The sequence below is a fragment of the Nannospalax galili genome, unplaced genomic scaffold (assembly GCF_000622305.1).
Source record: "Nannospalax galili isolate Female #2095 unplaced genomic scaffold, S.galili_v1.0 scaffold1316, whole genome shotgun sequence".
In the NCBI taxonomy this organism is placed as follows: Eukaryota; Metazoa; Chordata; class Mammalia; order Rodentia; family Spalacidae; genus Nannospalax; species Nannospalax galili.
The window spans coordinates 436,541-457,421 of record NW_008337765.1 but is presented as its reverse complement, the minus strand read 5'-3'; the positions used below and the strand labels follow the sequence as shown (position 1 = coordinate 457,421).

The window sequence follows — 20,881 nt, the reverse complement described above, 5'->3', positions numbered from 1 at the left end:
GTGTGTTCTTTAAATTCACTGAATTCTTTTATCATGTTTATAATTGTTCTTTTGAGTTCCATGTCCTGCATTATCTCTATGGAGTTCTCATTGTACTCCTCTAGAGGACTATTGGTATTTGGTGGGGATATGTTATTTTGGTTTTTCATGTTATTATATTTTCTCTGTGATTTTGACATGTGAATTTTTGTAGTTTCTGATTTTTGTGTGAGACTCAAGCCTTCAAGAATAGGTCTGCTTGTTTTTGTGAACTTTATGTGTCTTTGTGATTTAATTTTTGGGCTTGCAACGCTGGTTCCTCTAATCTTCCAGTTCCCTCTTTTGATTTTATATTGGAGTGGCTAGATTGCTTTTGCCTCCAGGAGTTCCCACAGAGGCCCAGATCAGATGCGGATTGGAAACTCTCAGGCTTTCTCCTAAGGTCTGGATTCCTCCAGGCCAGACTTTGGCCTCAGGAATTTGGGGGTTTGACTGCCCTGGAGCCAGGCCCAGGAAAGATGCTAGTCTTGGGCAGCTGGTGGCTCTGCCACCCAGAGATGCAAAGGAAGATGGTGCCGGGAGGCCGCTCCAAGGGCCCCTGGGGACTGCACTGAGGAGCTGGGTTGCCTTGGATGCAAAAGAGCAGGAAGAGGAAACGTCAGCCCAGGAGTCCAGGAAAGAGGTTGAAAGTTGTGCAGACCCAGGGAGGCAGAGGGAGGTGAATGTAGGGCTAGGCCCAGAGTGCCCCTGGGGACCTGAGAAGGAACTGAGTTGGTCTGGATGCACAGGATCAGGAAGAAGCAGTGGTGGTTCCCCAGGTGTCTGGGGCACCAAGACAAGGAATGGGACAGGACCCAGGCTAGGAAGAGAGACTGGCGGGGGAGATGGAAGGGTGAGTGAGGCTGTGGGAGTCAAGGCTTGGAGGGCCCAACTGGCTTACCTAGGAGAGAGAAGCCTGAGGGTTGGAGAGAGGCCTGAGGGTCCTGTAGGCCTAGGAAATAGAGGGAGGTGAGGGCGGGGCCATGCCCAGAAGCAGTGCTCCTTGGGACCTGAGAAAGAACTGAGTTGCTCTGATGCACAGGATCAGGAAGAAGCAGTGGTGGTCCCCAGGTGTTTGGGGCATCAAGAGAAGGAATGGAACAGGGCCCAGGCTAGGAGGAGAGATAGGTGGGGGAGATGGGAGGGTGAGTGAGGCTGGGGGAGTCAAGGCGTGGAGGGTTGGATTGACTTACCCTGGAGAGAGAAGCCTGAGGGTAGGAGAGAGGCCTGGGGTCCTGCAGGCCCAGGAAGCAGAGGGAGGTGAGGGCGGGGCCAGGCCCAGAGCACCCCTGGGGTCAGGCAAAGGAACTGAGTTGGTCTGGATGCACAGGATCAGGAAGAAGCAGCGGTATTTCCCCAGGTGTCTGGGACGCCCAGACAAGGAATGGGACAGGGCCCAGGCTAGGAGGAGAGACAGGTGGGGAAGATGGGAGGGTGAGTGAGGCTGGAGGAATCAAGGCGTGGAGGGCAAGATTGACTTACTTGGGCTAAAGTGGCCTGCTGGGTTGGAGAGAGGCCTCCAGGTCCTCCAGACCCAGGGAAGCAGCAAATAGCTTTTTTAAAACCAGACGTGGTGATGCATACTTTTAATTCCAGCATTCTGGAGGCACAGGCAGACAGGTTTCTGTAAGACTGAGGCCAGCCTCAATCCTCCTGCATAGGGAGTTCCAGGCCAGCTGGGGCTACAGAGTGACCCTGTCTCAAAACAAACAAACAAAAAAGATGAAGTTACCTGTAGTAGGTGGAGGGAGTTTGGTGAAAATGAATGGGGGGTGAGAATCAAGGAAAAGGGGTAGAGGGTAGAAATTCTTTTTATGATTCTGAATGTTAATGTTTCTGAATAAAAGAACTAAACAGTGTTTGGGGTAGAAGACACAAAATGGAATACTAACAACTAATGGTCTGTGTATCAGATAAATAATATAACCATGCTGAAGGGTGAGGGTGGGGGAGAAAAAAAATAACACAGACTTAACTGTATATTAACTGCACTATCCCTAGGCTAGAAGGGAAATATGTATAAATAAATATTAAATTCTAGTTAGTAGGTTTATTTTTCATAGTTGATGGGTTAGCAGGTCTGAAACCAATTTATGTATATTCTGGGATTGAGGAAATAAATACATGTATTGTGGATAATAAAAACCAAGTCTCTCCCTGCCAGAAAGGCGGTAACAGATGTGGGAATGCCTGGGGGTAGAATGAACCCTATGGTGTGTATAAGGTTGAAATTAGAGGTATCCATGTGAACTTCTGGGTTTTAACATAGACTGATGACTATGGAAAGTGTGTGTGTGTGTGTGTGTGTGTGTGTGTGTGTGTGTGTACATGGGCACATATGCATATTCTCTAGCTGAGGGCCTCTGAACTGTAACACTATTGACATGGGGGCTGTTGGATGACTTTCCTGTGTATTGTAATGTGCTTGTCAACACGCTTGGTCTCTGCTTACTCAATTATTAAATGTGATCAGACCTGTAATCCTCGTACTTGGTAGGATGAGGCTGGAGGATTAATATGAGTTCCAAGCCAGTTTGAGCTACAATATGGCAACACCCTGTACAAACCTCCAAAGAAACAAAAACCCCCAAAGCTGATCTGTCAGAAAGTCACAGGAGCCAGCTTGAAGGGGCTCCCATTAACTAAATCAGGGAAATCTACAACAAAACAAATAGTACTAGCTATGATTTATAATCAATCCATAGCTTGAAATAAAAGAGTATAAACTGACACTCACACAAATGGAGGGGCTGGTTGAATGGAGGAGCTGAGATAGCTCCTCATCATAGATTTTTTAATCAATAAATGTAGAAAAGCCACTGTCTTGTGAACATAAAATTAGAAGATAAGAAAATCAGTAGATGTTAAAGTTAATGTGAAAATAGGAGAAACAGATGTTCCCATAGTTTCAGGGTGTCCCTCCGTACAGTACTTAGGAATCACTGTGGAAACTGCTGCGTGCTAGTAACCTTACTAAACAGTCAGGGTTCACCACTGGTGAGGTAGTAACCAGTGTCCTTAACCTCTTGTGATCATTTGTGATTTCTGTTGTTGTTGAAAAAGGATGACCTGTATATAATCTTGAGGAAACATCAAGACAAACCATTGAAAGATAGTCTACAAAATAAATGTCTTCTGTTCTTCAAAGATGTCAAGGTCAAGAAACACAAAAGAGAAGTTGAGCACCTTATCTAGATCAAAGCAAACTAAAGACACATGACAACTCATTGCAGCCTAGGGTTCTGGACCAGGAAGAAAAGTGGTTTTTGGTAGTAAAGGTCATAAATGGGACAAGTGGTAAAATTTGAATAAAGCCTCTAGATTAGATAGATATGATAGTTTCTGATTTTGATCCTTGTACTGTGATTACAGAAGAGACTGAGCCTCCTTTTAGGAAATGTACACTGAAGTATTTAGAGGTAAAATTGGATTGTCTTTACCATCAAGTGTTTATATTAGAAAATCACATTTGTGGTCTGAGGCTATGCCTACAGAGAGAATGATCAAGCACATGGATGTGCTAAGATGTCCATAGATGCAGAGCCTCAGTAAAAGATGAGCAGTGATTCTTGTACTGTTTTTTGTAGACTTTCTAAAATTCTGAAATTACTCCAGAATAAAGTTTTTAAAAGATAGAGACACCCCTCCATACATACAGTGCCCTTTGATGTTTACTTATTTACCTGATGAATTCTAAAGAATAGATGGGCTTTTTAATTGTTTTCTAAAGAGCAGAAAAGGAAGAAGAATTTACTGTCTTGTTTAGTAACTACTTAAGTGGTCAAATATGAGTATTTTCCCCCTAAACTGCTTGTGAGCTTTTGTTTAGTTGGGAAACTTTAGAGCACAGTATACTTTGGTTAAAGTTAATTATTAAGTCCCCATGAAAGAAGCAGTGCCCCACGGCCTCTGTTTGATCCTGGCAGAATGCACCACTAACGTCTGGCCTGCTGTTTTGGAATCAGCAGGCAGTCAGGAGAAGGCTGCTCCAGGGGCCTCCCTCTGTGGCCTGGTCACAATTTCCCATGCAGATGGGACCTGGTGAACTCTGGCACAGGTCACCTCCAATTCCCAATCTAAAACTCTCAGTCATACTTTTTATGAGTATGTGATTAATAATAGCATTGAGATTGTAAACTAACTCTGAAAGAATGTGTCTACTGTCCACTTGCTGTTTATACAAGTAGTCCTTCAAATGGCATTGTCTTTCCCGGGACAGGGAAAGAAAGCAAACTAAATCCACAGTGGTACCTCTCAGAGGTTCATGATTTCTCCCATCCGTCTGATATTTCAAGCTTTTTATAGGTAGAATAATTTCCTGATTATTTTCTGATTCTGTTTTGGCTTTAGAATTAGTTAATATGTACTAATTCTTGGAACTGCAGGCCTGCCTTTAGCCAGTATTTTACCATATAATCCTTAGGAAGTTAAACAGATTACAATTTGATTTCACATAGTAATATATAATATCTTACTCAGAGAACATTAAAGAAGAATGCATTTGAGTTTTAATTTTATTCTTAAAACATTACCTAGTGAAATAAACGTCTTCATGCAGTATTTACTATAAGTAGAAAGAGATTTAAAAAAAAAATCCTTTAGTAGAATGGAAGCATCAGCAGATGAATGGAAAATAAAAACGTGGAGCATACACAAAATGGAATTTTGCTCAGCTCTAAAGAAAAATGAAGTTATAAAATGTGCAGGAAAATAGAGTTGGAAAAAATTTTATCAGGTGAGGTGACCCAACTTAGAAAAATACCAACCCTGTGTTCTCTCTATGACCACCCTAGTTTGTAATACACATGTACACACACACACACACACACACACACACACACACACACACACACACACACGCACACACTCACACAGGTTTATAAGTAGGCATAAATGTGGGTAAAGCCTAAAACCCTGGAAATGAAACCAAGAGAGGGTAAGAAGTGGAGTACAAAGGATATATGTGACTTTAAAGCATAAAGAAGACTGGGGAAAGGTACAGGGGAACATCGGAGAGAAGGGGGTGAGGAGATGAAGGAAGACCCAACCCAGAACACCTTGAAATACGTGTATGATACCCAGTACTTTGCTAGTTTTAGAAAATTTTTTAAATGCCATAATGAAAAAACAATTTCATGTCTATTTTTGTGTTTGGATGGCTCTGTTCTTTAACATCCAAAATGTAAATTCATATTTGTTTATAATTCTTTTGAATCGCCTTTTCTAAAAGCAACATCTCTCTTTCATCTCTGAATACAGAATGAAATTACAATGTGTCATTCTTCCTATAAAATTATGTTCATTTTTATTTTTTGCATGTCGTCAATATTAGGCAATAATCTTATTTGTGTTCAAATTATCATAAACTATTCCCAAAAGCTGTGTCATACATATTTTGCTGAAGACAGAATCTTGTTCTAACTGTTTTGGCACTGGCCACACAGAACACTAGTCCAGAACCTGGCCTGGACTATAAAAGGAAAGTCAGTAAAGTTAAAATGTGAAATATTGGGGCTGGAGAGATGGCTCAGCAGTTAAAAGCACTGACTGCTCTTGCAGAGGATCTGGGTTTGATACCCAGCACCCACATGGTGGCTACGAACTGTCCTTAACTCCAGTTCCCGGGGAATCCGAAGCCCTCTTCTGACCTCTGCGGCATTGCACGACACGCGTGCACTGACATACATGCAGGCAATACACTCATACACATAAAATAAAAATAATAAATAAAATGTAAATTTTAAAATGTGAACTATTACAAGTGTAAGTGAACATGTTATTTTTATTAACTGGGATGAAAATCGTGAAAGTTAGACTGTCTCACTAACTTATTGTTTGGGAAAAAAAATCTTGTAAATGGACATATTCTGATTTGCTAATTTGTGTGTAAGAGCAATCATTTTTTTGTTTTTTGATTTTTTTTTTTAATTAAAGTACTGTGGCACCTTGGTCTTCTGACTTGAATCCTTCCCAGTCCCTCCCGTAGGACCTTATTTCTCGTACACTTTGGGTATTGTAGTATCTGTAGAAATTGTGTGATGCTGATTTCATTCTGCCCATACCTGGTCCTGCTATTTTGACTTCCTTCATGTGGATGTCACACCCACGGCTCCCCACCCTCTGCCATGTCTTCCCCACATAGAATGTCAACCTCTGGCTGTGGACCACAGCCTTGATGGTTTCCATCGTGCGGTTGTAAGTGATGTATAGTTTCATCTTCACTCTGCTCCTGTGCAGTCCCCTTCCTCTGGATGTGTAAACCTACTTATTTGCACCTTGGTTCACTCTTCTCATTGTTCTGAGGGGACAGCAACTTCTTTCTATGGCCAGTCGGACCCTGAATGCCCCATTGGCTGCTTCCTGTCCTCCTCTTTAGCCAAATGTCCTTCTTTTAGTACTCACAGAAATACCCGCTGGTAACTATTTGCTTTATACAGCAGTGAAAATTCTCAAAACGGTAAGTTCCTCTGATGTCCCAAACTCAAGTGCCTAACTCTATATCCTGTTACATCTTTCTGTTTCTTTCTCTCAGGAAAATCTGTAAGTTCCAAATGCCTTTCTCTTCTGGAGCCGCGCTGTGGTCATTTCTTGTGCAGAAGTGCCTCTCTGGCGAATGAGAAACTTTCTTTTTCAAATGTGCTTTAATTTTATCCAATTATAAAACATGGTCAAGTTACTAAGTTCCCTTGTATATCACCACTACTTTTTTCAAGTTTTTAAAATTCTTGTGTCTCTGGTTCATTTTTCTAAACATCTTAAATATACTGCTTATTTGTAGGTAATTGTCACCTTTTTTCCAATAATGCTGTAGATATATTGTTGTCATCAGAAGGTTCTTGTACTTTTGTACTTTCTGTTAATTTTGTATGAAAATGCTTTTTAAAATGAAAGCCCTTAGTTGGGCATGGTGGCGCAGGCCTTTCATCCCAGCACTCGGGAGGCAGAGGAAGGTGAATCTCTGTGAGTTCAAGTCCAGCCTGGTCTACATAGTGAGTTCCAGGACAGCTGGGGCTACAGGGAGACCCAGTCTCAAAAAGACCAATAAATAAATAAATAAATAAATAAATAATAAATAAATAAATAAATAAATAAATAAATAAATAAAATAAAAGTCCTTGTAAAGGTCAGATACTCTTATGCCTCAGACATGTAGTGAATTTGAGGTATTCGTTCCCTGTTAATTAAAAGCCCTTAGAAGCAGTAGTTTGTGGGTTTGAGCTGAGTTGTTACCACAGAGCAAGACTAAACTTGGGCTGTGTTTCTCTCAGTGTGTACTGCAAAGGCTGCTTACTTTACCATCCTCAGAATAAGAGAACACCTTCCATGGAATTTTCTGTAGTTAAAGGAATAACATTTGTACTAGAATGTTGGACCATTATATAATGTTTTGAGGTAGGTTGGATGATTCGAGAATTGGATTTTATACAATTTAGATGTACAGCTTGTGAGTTAGGAACAGAGATAATCCAATTCATGGATTGCTGATATGGTCTAGAGATGTATGGAAAAATGCCTGGAAAGATATTGTAAGCCCTTAATAGTGATGAGCTTATGGATGAATAGTCATATGGAAAAGATATACCCATTACCCTATACACAGGCATTCAGATTTAAGGTAACAAACTTGCCTAATGCTGTAACAAATGTACCTAAATACAGTGTATGTAACTATAGATGTTTTCTTAGTTTTTATGTAATTAGTCTCTAGGTTCTTTCAGATGATGGATCAAGTCAGCTTCTTGAGGTCATTCAGGGATATAAGCATCACACACAGACACACAGACAGATACTTCACACACCTAATACCCATGTTGTTCTGTTTTATTTGTATGTCAAAGTTGAGTTCCTGCCTCATCAGAAAGTCCCGAAGAGGATGGAATGAAAGAATGTCTAAGCAAATAGCAAGAAGACAGGTGTTGGACACATCTCTTTAACTTATATTCCATTGTCTAGGAATTAGTTGCCATGTTTAGATACAAGCTAAGTAGGAAATGGAGCCTCTGTCTGAATGGTTTGGGGTGTTTTTTCCTTTAATGTACATAAATACAGTCTATGAAACTATAGACATTTTCTTAGTTTTTATGTAATTAGTCTCTAGGTTCTTTCAGATGATGAACCTGAAATTATTTTTATTAAAAAAGTAATTGTGAATCATTCTTAGATTTGTGTGTGTGCATGTTCATAAAGGGGTGTGTATGTGTACATGTTCATAAGTGTGTGTGTGTGTATGTACGCTACAGATCGATGTTGGTCTCCACCTTACTTTTTGAATTACTTTCCTCAGTTTTTGAGACAGGGCCTGTCATTACACCTGGAGCTCACTCATTTGGCCAGGCTGGCAGGCCAGCAGCTCCAGGGACCCTTCTCTCTCTGCCCCCCTCACCCCCCACATTGGGATTACAGACAAGCATCACTGTGCCCTGCTCTTTACCATGGGTGCTGAGGATCAAACTCAAGTCCTCAGGCTTCTGTGGCAAGCACTTTACCAGAGACTGTGCCTAACTCATTGTTCTCCAATTCTGTCTTTTTTTTTTTTTTTAAGGTGTTACGCACAACATCGCCTTGCTTCGAGAGGTGATAATCAACGCACGATTTGTAAAAGGAGACATCAGCACTAAATTTCTCTCCGATGTGTATCCTGATGGCTTTAAAGGTTTGTATCGCTGAAATATTATAGTTATTAAAAACTCTTTTAGCTAGGCTTTTATACCTGTTTATACCTGTTAGGAAATTAAGGGCCTTTGACTTCTGCTATACTTAATTAATAAGCTTTTTTAGAGTATTCTGGGCTCCTGACATTCATGATTTTGAACATGTGTGAGTGATTTCATGAATATAATAATTTTCAACTTTTCTCTTTTTTAAAAAATATTATCTTTTATGTGTGTTTATCTGAGTCTGGGTAAGAGCATGCCACGGTGCATGTGGAGGCCTGAGGACAGCCCTAGTGCCAGCCCCTACTTCAGACCCTGTTTGGGGCAGGATCTCTGTTGTTTTCCCTGCTAGGCATTCCAGGCTAGTTGGCCCATGAACTTTGGGGGAGCCTTCCTTTTCTCTTCTCCTATCTTTGGTAGGTGCTCTAGAATGCGGATGCTTTGCTGTGCATCCCACTTTTTAAATTTTATTTTATTTTTTAGTGTTTTTGAGACAAGGGTCTCCTTGTAGCTCCAGCTGTCCTGGAACTTGCTATGTAGACCAGGCTGGCCTCAAACTTACAAAGATCCACCTGCCTCTGCCTCCCGAGTGCTGGGACCCGGCTGCATCCCACTTTTATCTGGGTTCTGGACTCAGGCCCTCATACTTATATAGCAAGTGCATCTGCCCACTGAGCCATCTCCCTGGCCCAGCTCACAGGTTTTTCTGGTAAGGATTTCAGCTGAGGAAGTTCTGTGAGTTTAGTTAACGGGCAGCAAGTAGAAAGATCATTGTCCTGTCTTCTGGTCCCTAAAAAGTAAATCTGATTTTATTCTGTATTGATGTGGGTATTAAAAGAAATTCTTTTTTTTAATACTTTTAATAATTCTTTGAGAATTTTATACATGAATACAATGTATTTTGATCCTATCCATTATTCCTTCCCCTAACTCTCCCAGATCCTCCCCACATCAACTTTGTGTCCAACCTATTGAGTCCGGTTTGTTCTGCCCATATATATAGTCATGGGTGTGGAGCCAGCTGCTGGAGGTTGTTGACCTACCAGGCATCACACCTTTAAAGAAAACTGACACTCTCTTCCTCTAGAAGTCAACAACTGTCAGTATAACTCCTGAGCTTGGGGTGGGGGCTGTGAGCCCCTCCTCCTCCATGCTGGTTTTGGCTTGGTATTGAGCAGGCAACCACACCTACTGTGCATTCATGAGTGCCTTGGTCCTGTCCTGTTCAGAAGACAGTGTTTTGCCCCAGTCCTCCCTGGGAGTTCTCCCTCTCCACTTTTGCAATGTTCCCTGAGCCTTGGGGGAGGGGGTGTGATATAGATGTCCCATTTGTGCTTAAGCACTCCACAGCTGCTTATTCTCTTTGAGCAGTTGTGAGAAGAAACTTTTTTTAGTGATAAATAAAATATGTTAAAAATAGCAGTGAAATTTTCTGAAAATCAAATGCTAATCCTATTAATGAAAATTAAGATGCCTAAGATAATGATGGGTTTTAGTCTGAAAAATGAACTTCTGAATGAAGAAATGTTTCAGTAATTAAATTTACCACTAGGAAGTTGTCAGTGTTTCCAAGTAGTAGAAAAATGGTTTATCAGGCCAGGTTTATCAGACTGGGTATGATAGTGCACACCTTTAATCTCAGCACTCAGGAGACAGAAACAGTTCCAGGCCAGTCTAGTCTACAGAGCAAGTTCCAGGTCATCCAGGGATACATAGCAAGACACTGTCTCGAAAAACATAAGTGAAAAAGAAAAACGATTTTTCAAGTTTGGGGCAGAAGAAGTAAACAGAGGAAACACTGAAGACATGGAAGGGGCTTCCTGAGACTTAATAGGCGGAAACCTCTAATGAACTTGGAGGCCTGTAAAGGTTACTTTTTGACCTAAAGTGCTTTAGTCACTTCTGCAGGATAGATCAGTAGTGGAGCCCTTGCCTAGCATGTGTGAAGCCCTGGGTTAGATCCTTGGCACCTCAAAATAAAGTGTGAAAGTATATAACAAGACCTACATAATCATGTCATAGATTCTATGTAGGTTCAAATCAGCTTTTAAAAAATTTATTTTTATTTTATGTGTATGAGTGTTTTGCCTGCATGTATGTAACTGTGTCCCTGTTGTCCAGTGTCTACAGAGGCCAGAAGGAGACATCAGATCCTCTGAAACTGGAGTTATGGATGTTTGTTAGCTGTCACTGGGTGCTGAGAACTGAACCTGGGTCCTCTGCAAGAGCCATTGAAAGGCTTATGGTGTAGGAATTGGAATCCAGCAGAAGTGCAGTGCTCTTAACTACTGAGCTTTCTCTCTGGCCTCTTCATTGAACTCTTAAAACAAAAAATAGTGATTCACCAAGTTATTTTTCCTAAATTTTTGAATTTTCAAACATACAAGATAAATTATACCCTTCACACAATTGTAGCCTTATCATTGAATGATCATTTCATTAATATCAGCTGTTTTCCTGAGGTCAGATCCACATAGGCCTTTAGTTCTTACTGTAACCCTAGCAATAAACCATAGAAGATGCTGGGCAAACATTTGTTTAATCAGTGAAGAGAATCTTATCTGTAGTGTGGATGAGAAGTGATTGCTTTGGATATTTGAAATTACCTGTATATGCATCTGGATAAGCAACTCACTCGATTTCTAATACTTTGCTTTCTTTCCTAAAGTTTAAAAGATGAAGTAATTTGGAAAGCGAATTCAGAACTTGCAGATTTCATGTCTGCTCAGCTAACCTGTTTGTGCAGGTGACATGATAGGAAACAGAAGGCAGAAGGAGCATATATGGTCAATATGACCCGTAAGAGAAGAAAATGAGGCATTTAAAATCCTCATTGAATTGATGACTGTACTTAATGTACATTTAGAAATATATAAAATGTTACAAATTCCTTAGTGATGTAAATACCCTTCAACTGAGTGTGCTTTTTCCACAGGACATATAATATACTGTCTTACTTTTTAAATAAGGAATTGTCAACATGGACAACATAATTTTTTCCTTCTGCTTACCTAAGAAAGGAATACAGCACTATTAGCTGTCATAAGTTGTTGGAAGAAACTTTTAAAATTGTTTCATCTCGCTTCCATTTTTCATTAAGCTCAAAGAGGTTGATTAAAACTAAATAACCAGTAAAATGACTATGCCAGGGACTGGACCTAGGATTTTTTTTTCTTTTTTTTTTGAGACAAGGTCTTGCTGTACAGCCCCAAGTGGCCTTGAACATGAGGGCATCCTTCTTCCTCCATCTATGCCTGACCTTCTTTTTTTTCTTAATATTTGGGAAGGAATGCAGACCTTGTGCATGCTAGGCAAGCACTCTTACCAGTGAGCTGCTGCACCCCCTGTCCTGATCCTAGGGTTTTAATTCCACACTGACTACTCTTTGAACTGCTGGATTCCAGTTCCTACACCATAAGCTGTTCAATAGCATGGTGTCTAGTTGTCAAATTCACACCTGTATTTGCCATTTCCAACGGCTACCTCCTACTTCGTTCCCTCAGTTCTTCCTTCGATGAATGGCTCCTGCCTCCTGTCCTTCAGGTTACTGTTTCTCCTTTCCCAGTTTCCCCCAGAGTGAGTCTTAGATATGTTTAACTATCATCTTTGACTGTTTGATATATGTGCCTGAAAGAGACAGCAGGAAGTGCAACTGAAGCTGGTCCAGGATCTTCTCAATATGTTTGGGGCCGGGTCACTTTGCCCCTTTGAGATTACCCATCTGTTTTCCATCTGTCCTGCTCTCTAGGCACTATTCATAGGCAAATGTCTGTCTTTATGACTGCATTAAATTTCTCTGTTATATATGTTTATTTTTGAAATCTTTTTGTAGCTGAGGACACTTTTACAAAAGGTTCTTAGATTTGAACTATGAAAATGCTTGTGTCTAAAACTTAAAAATAGGATACACAAGAAGTTATTCTTGTTGACTCTTAAAATTTTAATGTTAAAAAGCAGTTTTTATTTGATTTGAAGCTAAAGGAGAAATAAGGAAGATATTTTAATAAGTCTAATGTCAATTGACCTGTATTGAGCATTTGGGACTTAGTTTTCTGGTACCTTATTAAACTTTAACCTCAAACTTCACCAAAACAATGATCAGAATTATAATTTTATTTTGTAAAGTTCTAGATTTTTGGTAAAAATTGATGCAGCATATCAAGTATGCAGAGGACTGTACTTTTCCCACTTTGCACTGAGATTAGGTGCATATTTCTGTACCTTTAGATGTGGCGCTATGCTGTTTGGCCTGAACTTCAGTCATTAAATTCACTCATCAAATAATAAGTGTAGGCTCTAGCAGGAAACTGAAGATGGATGGGTCCGTGCACCCCTTCCCTTCTTTAAAGAGTCAATATCACAGTAGTAATATGTAAAGAACAACACAGGATGGAATAAAGTGCTGATCAAAGATGAAAGCAAATGACCCAAGGGCAGAGCAGAAGGAAGCCAGTTCTGGGTTAGGGAATCAAGGCTGTCCTAAGAATGAGGTATCATTTTGGACTATTGCATCACTTCTCCCAGTACTCTGTTCATTGGGCTGCCATCCTGACTTGCTGTCCTGTCTTCATGAGCAGTCAGCTCTGTTGTCTGTTGGTACTTTGAAATCAGCCACGAAGAGAGTATTTACTTTAAGGGAAAGCTCTCTACATGGGGCTTTCTCTTTCCCCTACATCTAGGTTGGTTGTTAAATGTTTACCAGCAAACCATTGCCTACCTCTTTGACTTGAGTACTGAGAGAAAAGGCAACCACTAGTGAAGAAAGGCAGATGAACACCTCTCTGGGAAAACCTGGAGGGCTCCTGCAGGACAAGGTGACACCCAGCTAGTGTGGGAGGACTGTGCTTGAGGAGTTGTAAGAACACTGAAGAATATTAAATTAGAGGAGAGAGGCCTGATGACTGAAGACTCTTGATTTTCAGAAGTGAACAAATCATTTCAGCAGTTAAATGAAAAGCTGGTTACTGGTAAGAATTGAATGACCTAAAGGAATAAATGGGAGGAGTAGCCCAAAGTAGGTGGTAAAGGTGAAGAGAAGAAAATCACACAGTAAATAAGGGATGTGGAGGGAGCATCCAAAAGATTTTACATGTGAATGAATATATAAAAAGGTTCATTCAAAAGCTGGGTATGGTGGTGCTAGCTATTTAGGAGGATGGCAAGTTCAAGGTCTGCCTGGGTTACAGAGTTAATTTAAGGCTGGTGTGGGCAACTTAGTGAGGCTGTCTTAAAAGGTAAAAAGAGAGTGGCACAAACATAGACAGACAGACAGACAGACACACACACACACAGAGCTAGGAATGTATTTTTTTAATTTAAAAATTTTAATAAATTTTTATGTGTATGAGTGTTTTGCCTAAGTGTACCAAGCGCATGCAATGCCTGTGGAGGCCAGATGAAGGCATTGGATCCCCTGGAACTAGAGTTACAGACAGTTGTTAGCTGCCATGTGGGTGCTGGGAACTGAATCTGACTTCTCTGGAAGAACAACCGGTGCTCTTAACCACTGAGCCACCTGTCCATCCCTAGGAATATATAATAATGGTAAAGCTCTTGACTAATAGAAATCCTAAATTCAGTCCCCAGTACTGAGCCCACACAGCCCTATCCTCTGAAAAGTGAGTTTGATGAAAAGGACAAATAAAGGATTTTAAAAGGGATATAAGGGAATGCCTCCCCACCAACCCCCACTCCATCTCTTTTTTAAGACAGGATCTCCATCTAGCCCCAGCTGACCTGGAACTTGCTATGTAGATATGTAGACTAGGCTGACTTCAACCTCACAGAAATCTACCTGCCTTTGCCTCCTGCATGCTAGAACTGAAGGTGACCATTGCCATGCCTGACTGGGAGTCTCTTTTCACTGTTCTTTTTTCATGTCCAATAATGTATTTTATAATGAGATCTTCATACCTGTGCATGCACTTTATTCTCTATGCCCAGTACTTTTCACTGTGCTTTTAAAAGATGTTTCTACATTTATTTATTTAGAGTATGTGTCTTCGTGTGTGTGTGTGTGTGTGTGTGTGTGTGTGTGTGTGTGTTCATGCCACGATGTGCATGTAGAGGTAGAGGATAACTTAAGGAAGTCCATTCTCTCCTTCAACCATGTGGGTCCTGGGTAATGAACTCCGGTTGTCAGATCAGCAAGTGCCAAACTGTCTCACCAGCCCTTTAAAAAACTTTTCTAGGGACTGAAGAGGTGGCTCAGTGGTTAAGAACACACACTGCTTTTCAAAGGACCTGAGTTTGGCTCCCAGCACCCACATAATGAAGCTCACAATTAACTGTGATTCCAGCTTCAGTGCATCTGACGCCCTCTTCTGGCCTCTGCGGGCACCTGTACTCTGCATATACTCATACATAGACACACATACACATAATTGAAAACAATAATCTTTAAAGTTTTTCTGGTATGTTTTATTTACTTATTTTTATTCTTTGATAGTTTCATGCATATATGTATACATATATAATGAATTTTAGTCATTTTCACCCCCCATTACTCTCCTGCATCCCCTGCTTCTCAATGTTCTTTTTTTTCTTTATCGAAATTTTGAGATTTTCATACAATATAATTTGATGGTATTTAGATCCCCTCCCCTATCTGCACCACCCCTTTCTGTCTCCTGATCAATTTAAAGTGCTCTATTATATTTGTATAATAAGGCTTATAGAGTCTAATTTGTGTCTCCAAATGTCCCTCAATGTGAGTCCACCTACTTGGTCCTGGTTAACATACCAAGAGTCCCATGCTTGAAAGAGACTGTCTCTGCCCCTCCCAGCAGCCATTAGTTGCCACAATTTCCTTCGGTTAGGTTCAGGTGTCTTACCTATTTCCTTGTGTCTGTGTTGGGATTTTTTTCTCATTTGAGCATGCATGGGCTTGTGCATGCTGCCACCATTGTTTTGAGTTCATGAGTAACTGTTCAACTGTCTGGGAAACTCTTTCCTTGTAGTCATCTACCACCTCTGGCTCTTATAATCTTCCTGCCCCTTGTTCCACAATGATCCCTGAGCCTTGGGAGGCAGAAGTTTGATATATGTGTCCTATTTAGGGATAAGCACTCTGTAGCTTCTTGTTTTCTGCATGTTGTCCAGTTGTGGGTTTCCATGTTACTTACCATCTTATGCAGTCATAAGGAAACTTCTCTGGTGAGAGTTGAGAGATGCATTAATCTATGGACATAATGTCATTAGGAGTTAGTTTATATGATAACTATTTAGTAGAAAAATAGTATTAAGTTCTCTATGTCCTTTAGAAAGCTTGCAGATGATGTTGGAAACCTTCACTGAGTTTTAGACAAGATTAAGAAACAAAAATTACTCCTCTTAACATATCAAGAACAAAATGCTTTTTAAAAACCATTTGTTTTTATTGAATTTTTGTATATTTTATATAGAACATCTCAAACAATCTTAATCATCTTTATACCCCTGTCCCGACTGGCACCTCCCATAGCGCCTCCCCACCCCCAGAGCCCATATACTCTGTCATCTCTGTTAAAGCCCACTGTGTCAAGTCAGTGTCCCCAGACATTCCCCAGTACAAGTCCATCAACTGAGGTCTAGTCAGCCCATCTAGAGTCCCTTGTTTTAGGAAGATCAGCTCTTCTTCATCTAGCAGCAATCAGTTGCCAATTTGTCTTCTGATAAGTTTGGGGCCTTCTGTTCATTTTCCAGTTCTCTACTGGGTTTTGTCTGCCTGAGTTTGCATGGGACTTGTGTGTACTAACACCATTGCCATAGAATCACATGAACAGGTTCCCAGGAGCTTGTAGGACTCTGTTTCCATATGGTCATGCACCTCTTCCCTGGCTCTTACAATCTTTCCGCCCCCTCTTCCACAATAGTCCCTGAGCCTTGAGGGGGTGAAGTTTAATAAAGGAGTCCTGTCTAAGGACCAACGTTCAGCAGACTCTTGATCTCTACACTTTGGCCATTTGTGACCTTTTGTGTTTCTGGCCCTCTGTTGTATGAGGAAGCTTCATTAACGAGAACTGAGAGATTCATTAGTGTCCTCTTCTTTACTCCTGTTCTATGTTCCATGAGCTTTAGGTATAGATGTTGCTTGGTAGATGTGTCACTTAGGCCTGGGAAATTCATAGACAATGTCCATGTGTGACCAGTTGTGGTTCTTGGTAATAGTCTCTGACTGGTACAAAATTAGCTTCTTTGATAAGTGGTGACTGGGATATTTGTCTGTAAATATAAGGATATGTATTTTGCACATAGTTAGAAATCACATTAGTCTAGGGATGTGATACCCTTGGGTTTTCTCTAAGATCTATGACCACTCCAGCTATGTGTATTTGGTTATGTTTACAATACCACACTTGAGTTTCCTCCCATTGAGTGGGCTTTTAGTCCACAAAATACTTTTTAAAGCTCTTAGAAAGAAAGAAAAAATGATATGCAAAAAATAAATTCAATGAGATCAGCTTCAGACTATTTCTGCATAGGAAACAAAGAATTTGACTCAAGAGTATGATACCCAGATAATATGTTTCATTTGTCAATGTAATGAAAGATGTTTTCAAATAAATGTGCAGAAATATTGCAACACCTATATCCGTTTGAGGGAATTGCTGAAATAAGTGCTCTCACTGATTTTGAAATATGATTGCTTATATATACTCATTTTATCACCCTATATCCTACTAATTTGAGGGTCTTTAAATCTCTCTTTTTTGGGGGGGGCCCTTTCTTGGGGGGTGTTAAAGATGTGTGCCACCACCCCCGGCGAGGGTCTTTAAATTTTTTAAATTAGCATTTAATGTCTTCTATAATTTTATGATATTTGAAAAGAAAGCATGTTTTGAGGATTTTCCTTCCTCCCTAGCTCCCCCACCACTGCTGCTTCTGAGCCTCCCTTGTAGGTGCCTCCTCTTCAGGGTCTTTTTTTTTCCTTTTTGGTCTTTTTGAGACAGGGTCACCCTGTAGCCCCAGCTGTCCTGGAACTTACTATGTAGACCAGGCTGGCCTTGAACTCACAGAGATCCACCTGCCTTTGCCTCTCAAGTACTGGGATTAAAGGTGTGCGACACCACGCCCAGTCCAGGGACTCATTCTTTCTTTCTTTCTTTCTTTCTTTCTTTCTTTCTTTCTTTCTTTCTTTCTTTCTTTCTTTCTTCCTTCCTTCCTTCCTTCCTTCCTTTCTTTCTTTTCTTTCTTGGCAACATGGCCACAATGAAAAAAGAGATAGCATTTCGAAAACCTAAAGTTGTTCAAACAGCTGACAATTACCTGTAACTCTAGCTCCAGTGCATCCTTTACATTATTCTGGTCTCTGTGGGCACTGGCACCCCCCTACATATACCCACACACAGACATATTTTAAAATAAGTGAAAACTTAAAGAAAAAGTTGATGAATGTTTCTTTACTGACTTTTCACTAGGAAAGTTGAATCCCAAGCTGCAGTGGGAAAAACTGAAAAGCTGCTCAGCAGTACAGAGCCCCTCAGAAGTCTTGGTTAACTGTAGGTACCTTTGGAAAGCCCCAACGTTAGAGGTATTGGCCTAATATCTCTATAAACTGTTCTCCATATCCCCTCACACACTCTTCAGAACAAGGTGCTTCTCTGTCACCCTGGAAAAGTTTTGAAAAGTTTCTTTATAAAAACTGGTAGTCCCTGGACTCTAGACAGCTAGACAGAAGATTGAGGGGAAATAAACTGAATTTGCTGAGTTACTCTCCCACCTGTTTCTCATGATGCTGACAAAAAGACCCTTGAGTGTGATAATAGACTATCCTCCTTTTAGAAACCTAAATCAGCTCCAGAGAAATTACTGCGATTCCTTAACAACAGGATCTCAGATCCTAGAAACAGGTCATCCACAAAGTCTCTGCCCACAAGAGAGAACATAGAGTATCTGTGGCCCCAAACTAGGTCTCTGTCTGCATTACTACAATACTTCTTTAAAGGGAATTGCACCAAAACTATTAAAGACAGATGGTTGAACTCAAAATCATTTAGGGAAAACACAGACAAGACTTTTTAAAAAAATGGTAATGAAAATGAGGGTGGCCAGTTGCATGAGACTTAGGGTAATATAGTATAGAACTAACAGCTGATACTGCATGCGGTCCATACCTAGTGACTACTGATTTAATGAGCTGGTGGGGACATCATAATCATGGTTTAGGATGTGAGACTTCTATTTGAAATGAGCTCTCCAAAAGGCTAAGGGGGCAGGGATTAATATTGAGGAAGAGTCTCTTTTTAGTCACAAATATTTACTAAACCTATTTGAACAAAGGCAGTGATCTGGCAGTGTAGAAGTAAAACTGTTCAACACCCCCCCCCCCCCCCCCCCCCGCACCCTTTTGTCTGTTAGGAGAGGAGGACTGGGGATTGAGCCAATGACATCACACACATACTAAACATAAACCCTGTCCCTGGGCTGTGCTCCAGCCTAACCCTAAGGCCTTTTAGATCAAGAACTGATCTTCTTCCAGCCATGCCTTAATCTGCTCACACTTCTCCCTGGTGCATTGACAGCAGAAGTTTAAGGCCGTAAGGCTGTGAATGTTCCAAGTGCCTAGAACTCCATCTGGGTTAGTTATACTTGTAGCGAGTACTAGTGACTTGCTCCTACCAAAGACTTAAGTGCTTGAGGCTCTCTCATGTGCTGGGTTAGAGTTCATCAGTCTTTCTGCCTCCTCACCAATTGTGTTTCTAACACCCCTGGAATCATGCTTGTCAGTCTTGGTTGGGCTGAAAGAAGGGAGGAAATGAGTGTCATATTGCACTCTGTTTATATTCACACCTGCAAAAAGGATAAGGAAAAATCCAAAGCATTTAAATATCTCGTATGTCCCAAAACTGCAAACATGTAGGATTGAAGAATTTGCTGCCCTCACTGACTTTCAGTCCAGCAGGTTAGCAGTTAGCATAGGTTCTCAACAGCCCTCACTGTAACTGTCCAGGGTTTTATCGATGAGATCCCATTCAGAACAGCCTATGAAGTAGCTTTGTCTGGGCTTATCAACCTCAAGCTGAGAGTGGAATGCAACTGTGTCTACCTCAGTGGAAACTATCACCCCTGTGGGCAAATGGAGAACATTCAGAGGGAATTCAAGATCAGTGCCACAGGGGCAATGCTAAAGCCAAGGTTACTCTCCCTCACAGTGCAGAATAGCCTTGTGCTAGAACAGTGGTTTGAAGAAAGGGTTGGGGCTGAGCGATAGCTTAAGGGCACATACCACTCTTGTAGAGGACTGAGTTTGATTCCTGTCATCTATATCAGCAGCTCACAACTGCTTGTAACTCCAGCTCCAGGGACATACAGTGCCTCTGGCCTTTACAGGCATCTGCACATATATATGCACATATCCACATACAGACACACACACACACATAATTAAAAAATAACAGATCTTTTTATGAAATTTTATTTATTTTTATTTTATGTGTATAAGTATATTGCTTGCATGTAGGTAAGTGCACCTGTGTTGTACAGTGTCCTTGGAGGTTAGAAAGGGGCATTGGATTCCCTGGAACTGGAGTTAGGACAGTTGTTAGCTGCCATGTGGTTGCTGGGGACTGAACTGGGTCCTCTGTAAGAGTAGTCAGAGCTCTTAACTGCTGAACCATGTCTCTAGTCCTCCCAAATAGCAAATGTTTCTAAAAATTAAAAAAAGAAAAGGTCATTTCTGAGCAAATGTCTTATATGTGGCCTATTTGGACCTCTATTCTTCCTTTTGGGGGTCAGATGGCAATATAGAGTTAAAGTAGGTGAATGTCATGCATAGCAGTTTGCTTGAGAGATGTGAATGATGACTGTTGTTATTCAGGAGCCCCCTTTCTCAGGCCTGCCCAAGCCAGCATGCTAACAGCTGTTCACACTGCAGGAAATTCCAAGGGGGCCATTAAAGGGTTCCATTATATGTTATGCCCCACCTTGCCGATCATATGTACTGTGTGCATGTTTTATAAAATGACTTACAATGTATTTTTACTGAATCACTGAAAGAAATACACTTTCCACCTTGACCTTGAAAGTATATGTGCATTCATACATGCACACACACAAAATTTTTATGAAACATTTGTATTAAAGGTGTTGTGATAATTTGTCTTGCTGGACACGACCTACTAAATGGGTTTCATGACCTGGTTTCTTTGCAGTTTGATAAACATAAGTCATATAGTTCTTTTTGAAGTGAGATCTGATGGCTTAGCCTTACCCTAATGAGTCATGGGGAG

At 40.8% G+C, this 20,881-nt stretch overlaps 1 protein-coding gene across 1 annotated transcript in view; it reads left to right on the top strand.

Moving 5' to 3' along the window:
• The window catches only part of Pcca (propionyl-CoA carboxylase subunit alpha), a 448,536-nt gene that overhangs the window by 235,700 nt on the left and 191,955 nt on the right, over positions 1-20,881 (top strand). Inside the window, exon 16 of the mRNA XM_008832725.3 lies at positions 8,561-8,671. Coding sequence (XP_008830947.1) covers positions 8,561-8,671 — 111 coding nt within the window. The remainder of the gene's footprint in view (positions 1-8,560; positions 8,672-20,881) is intronic.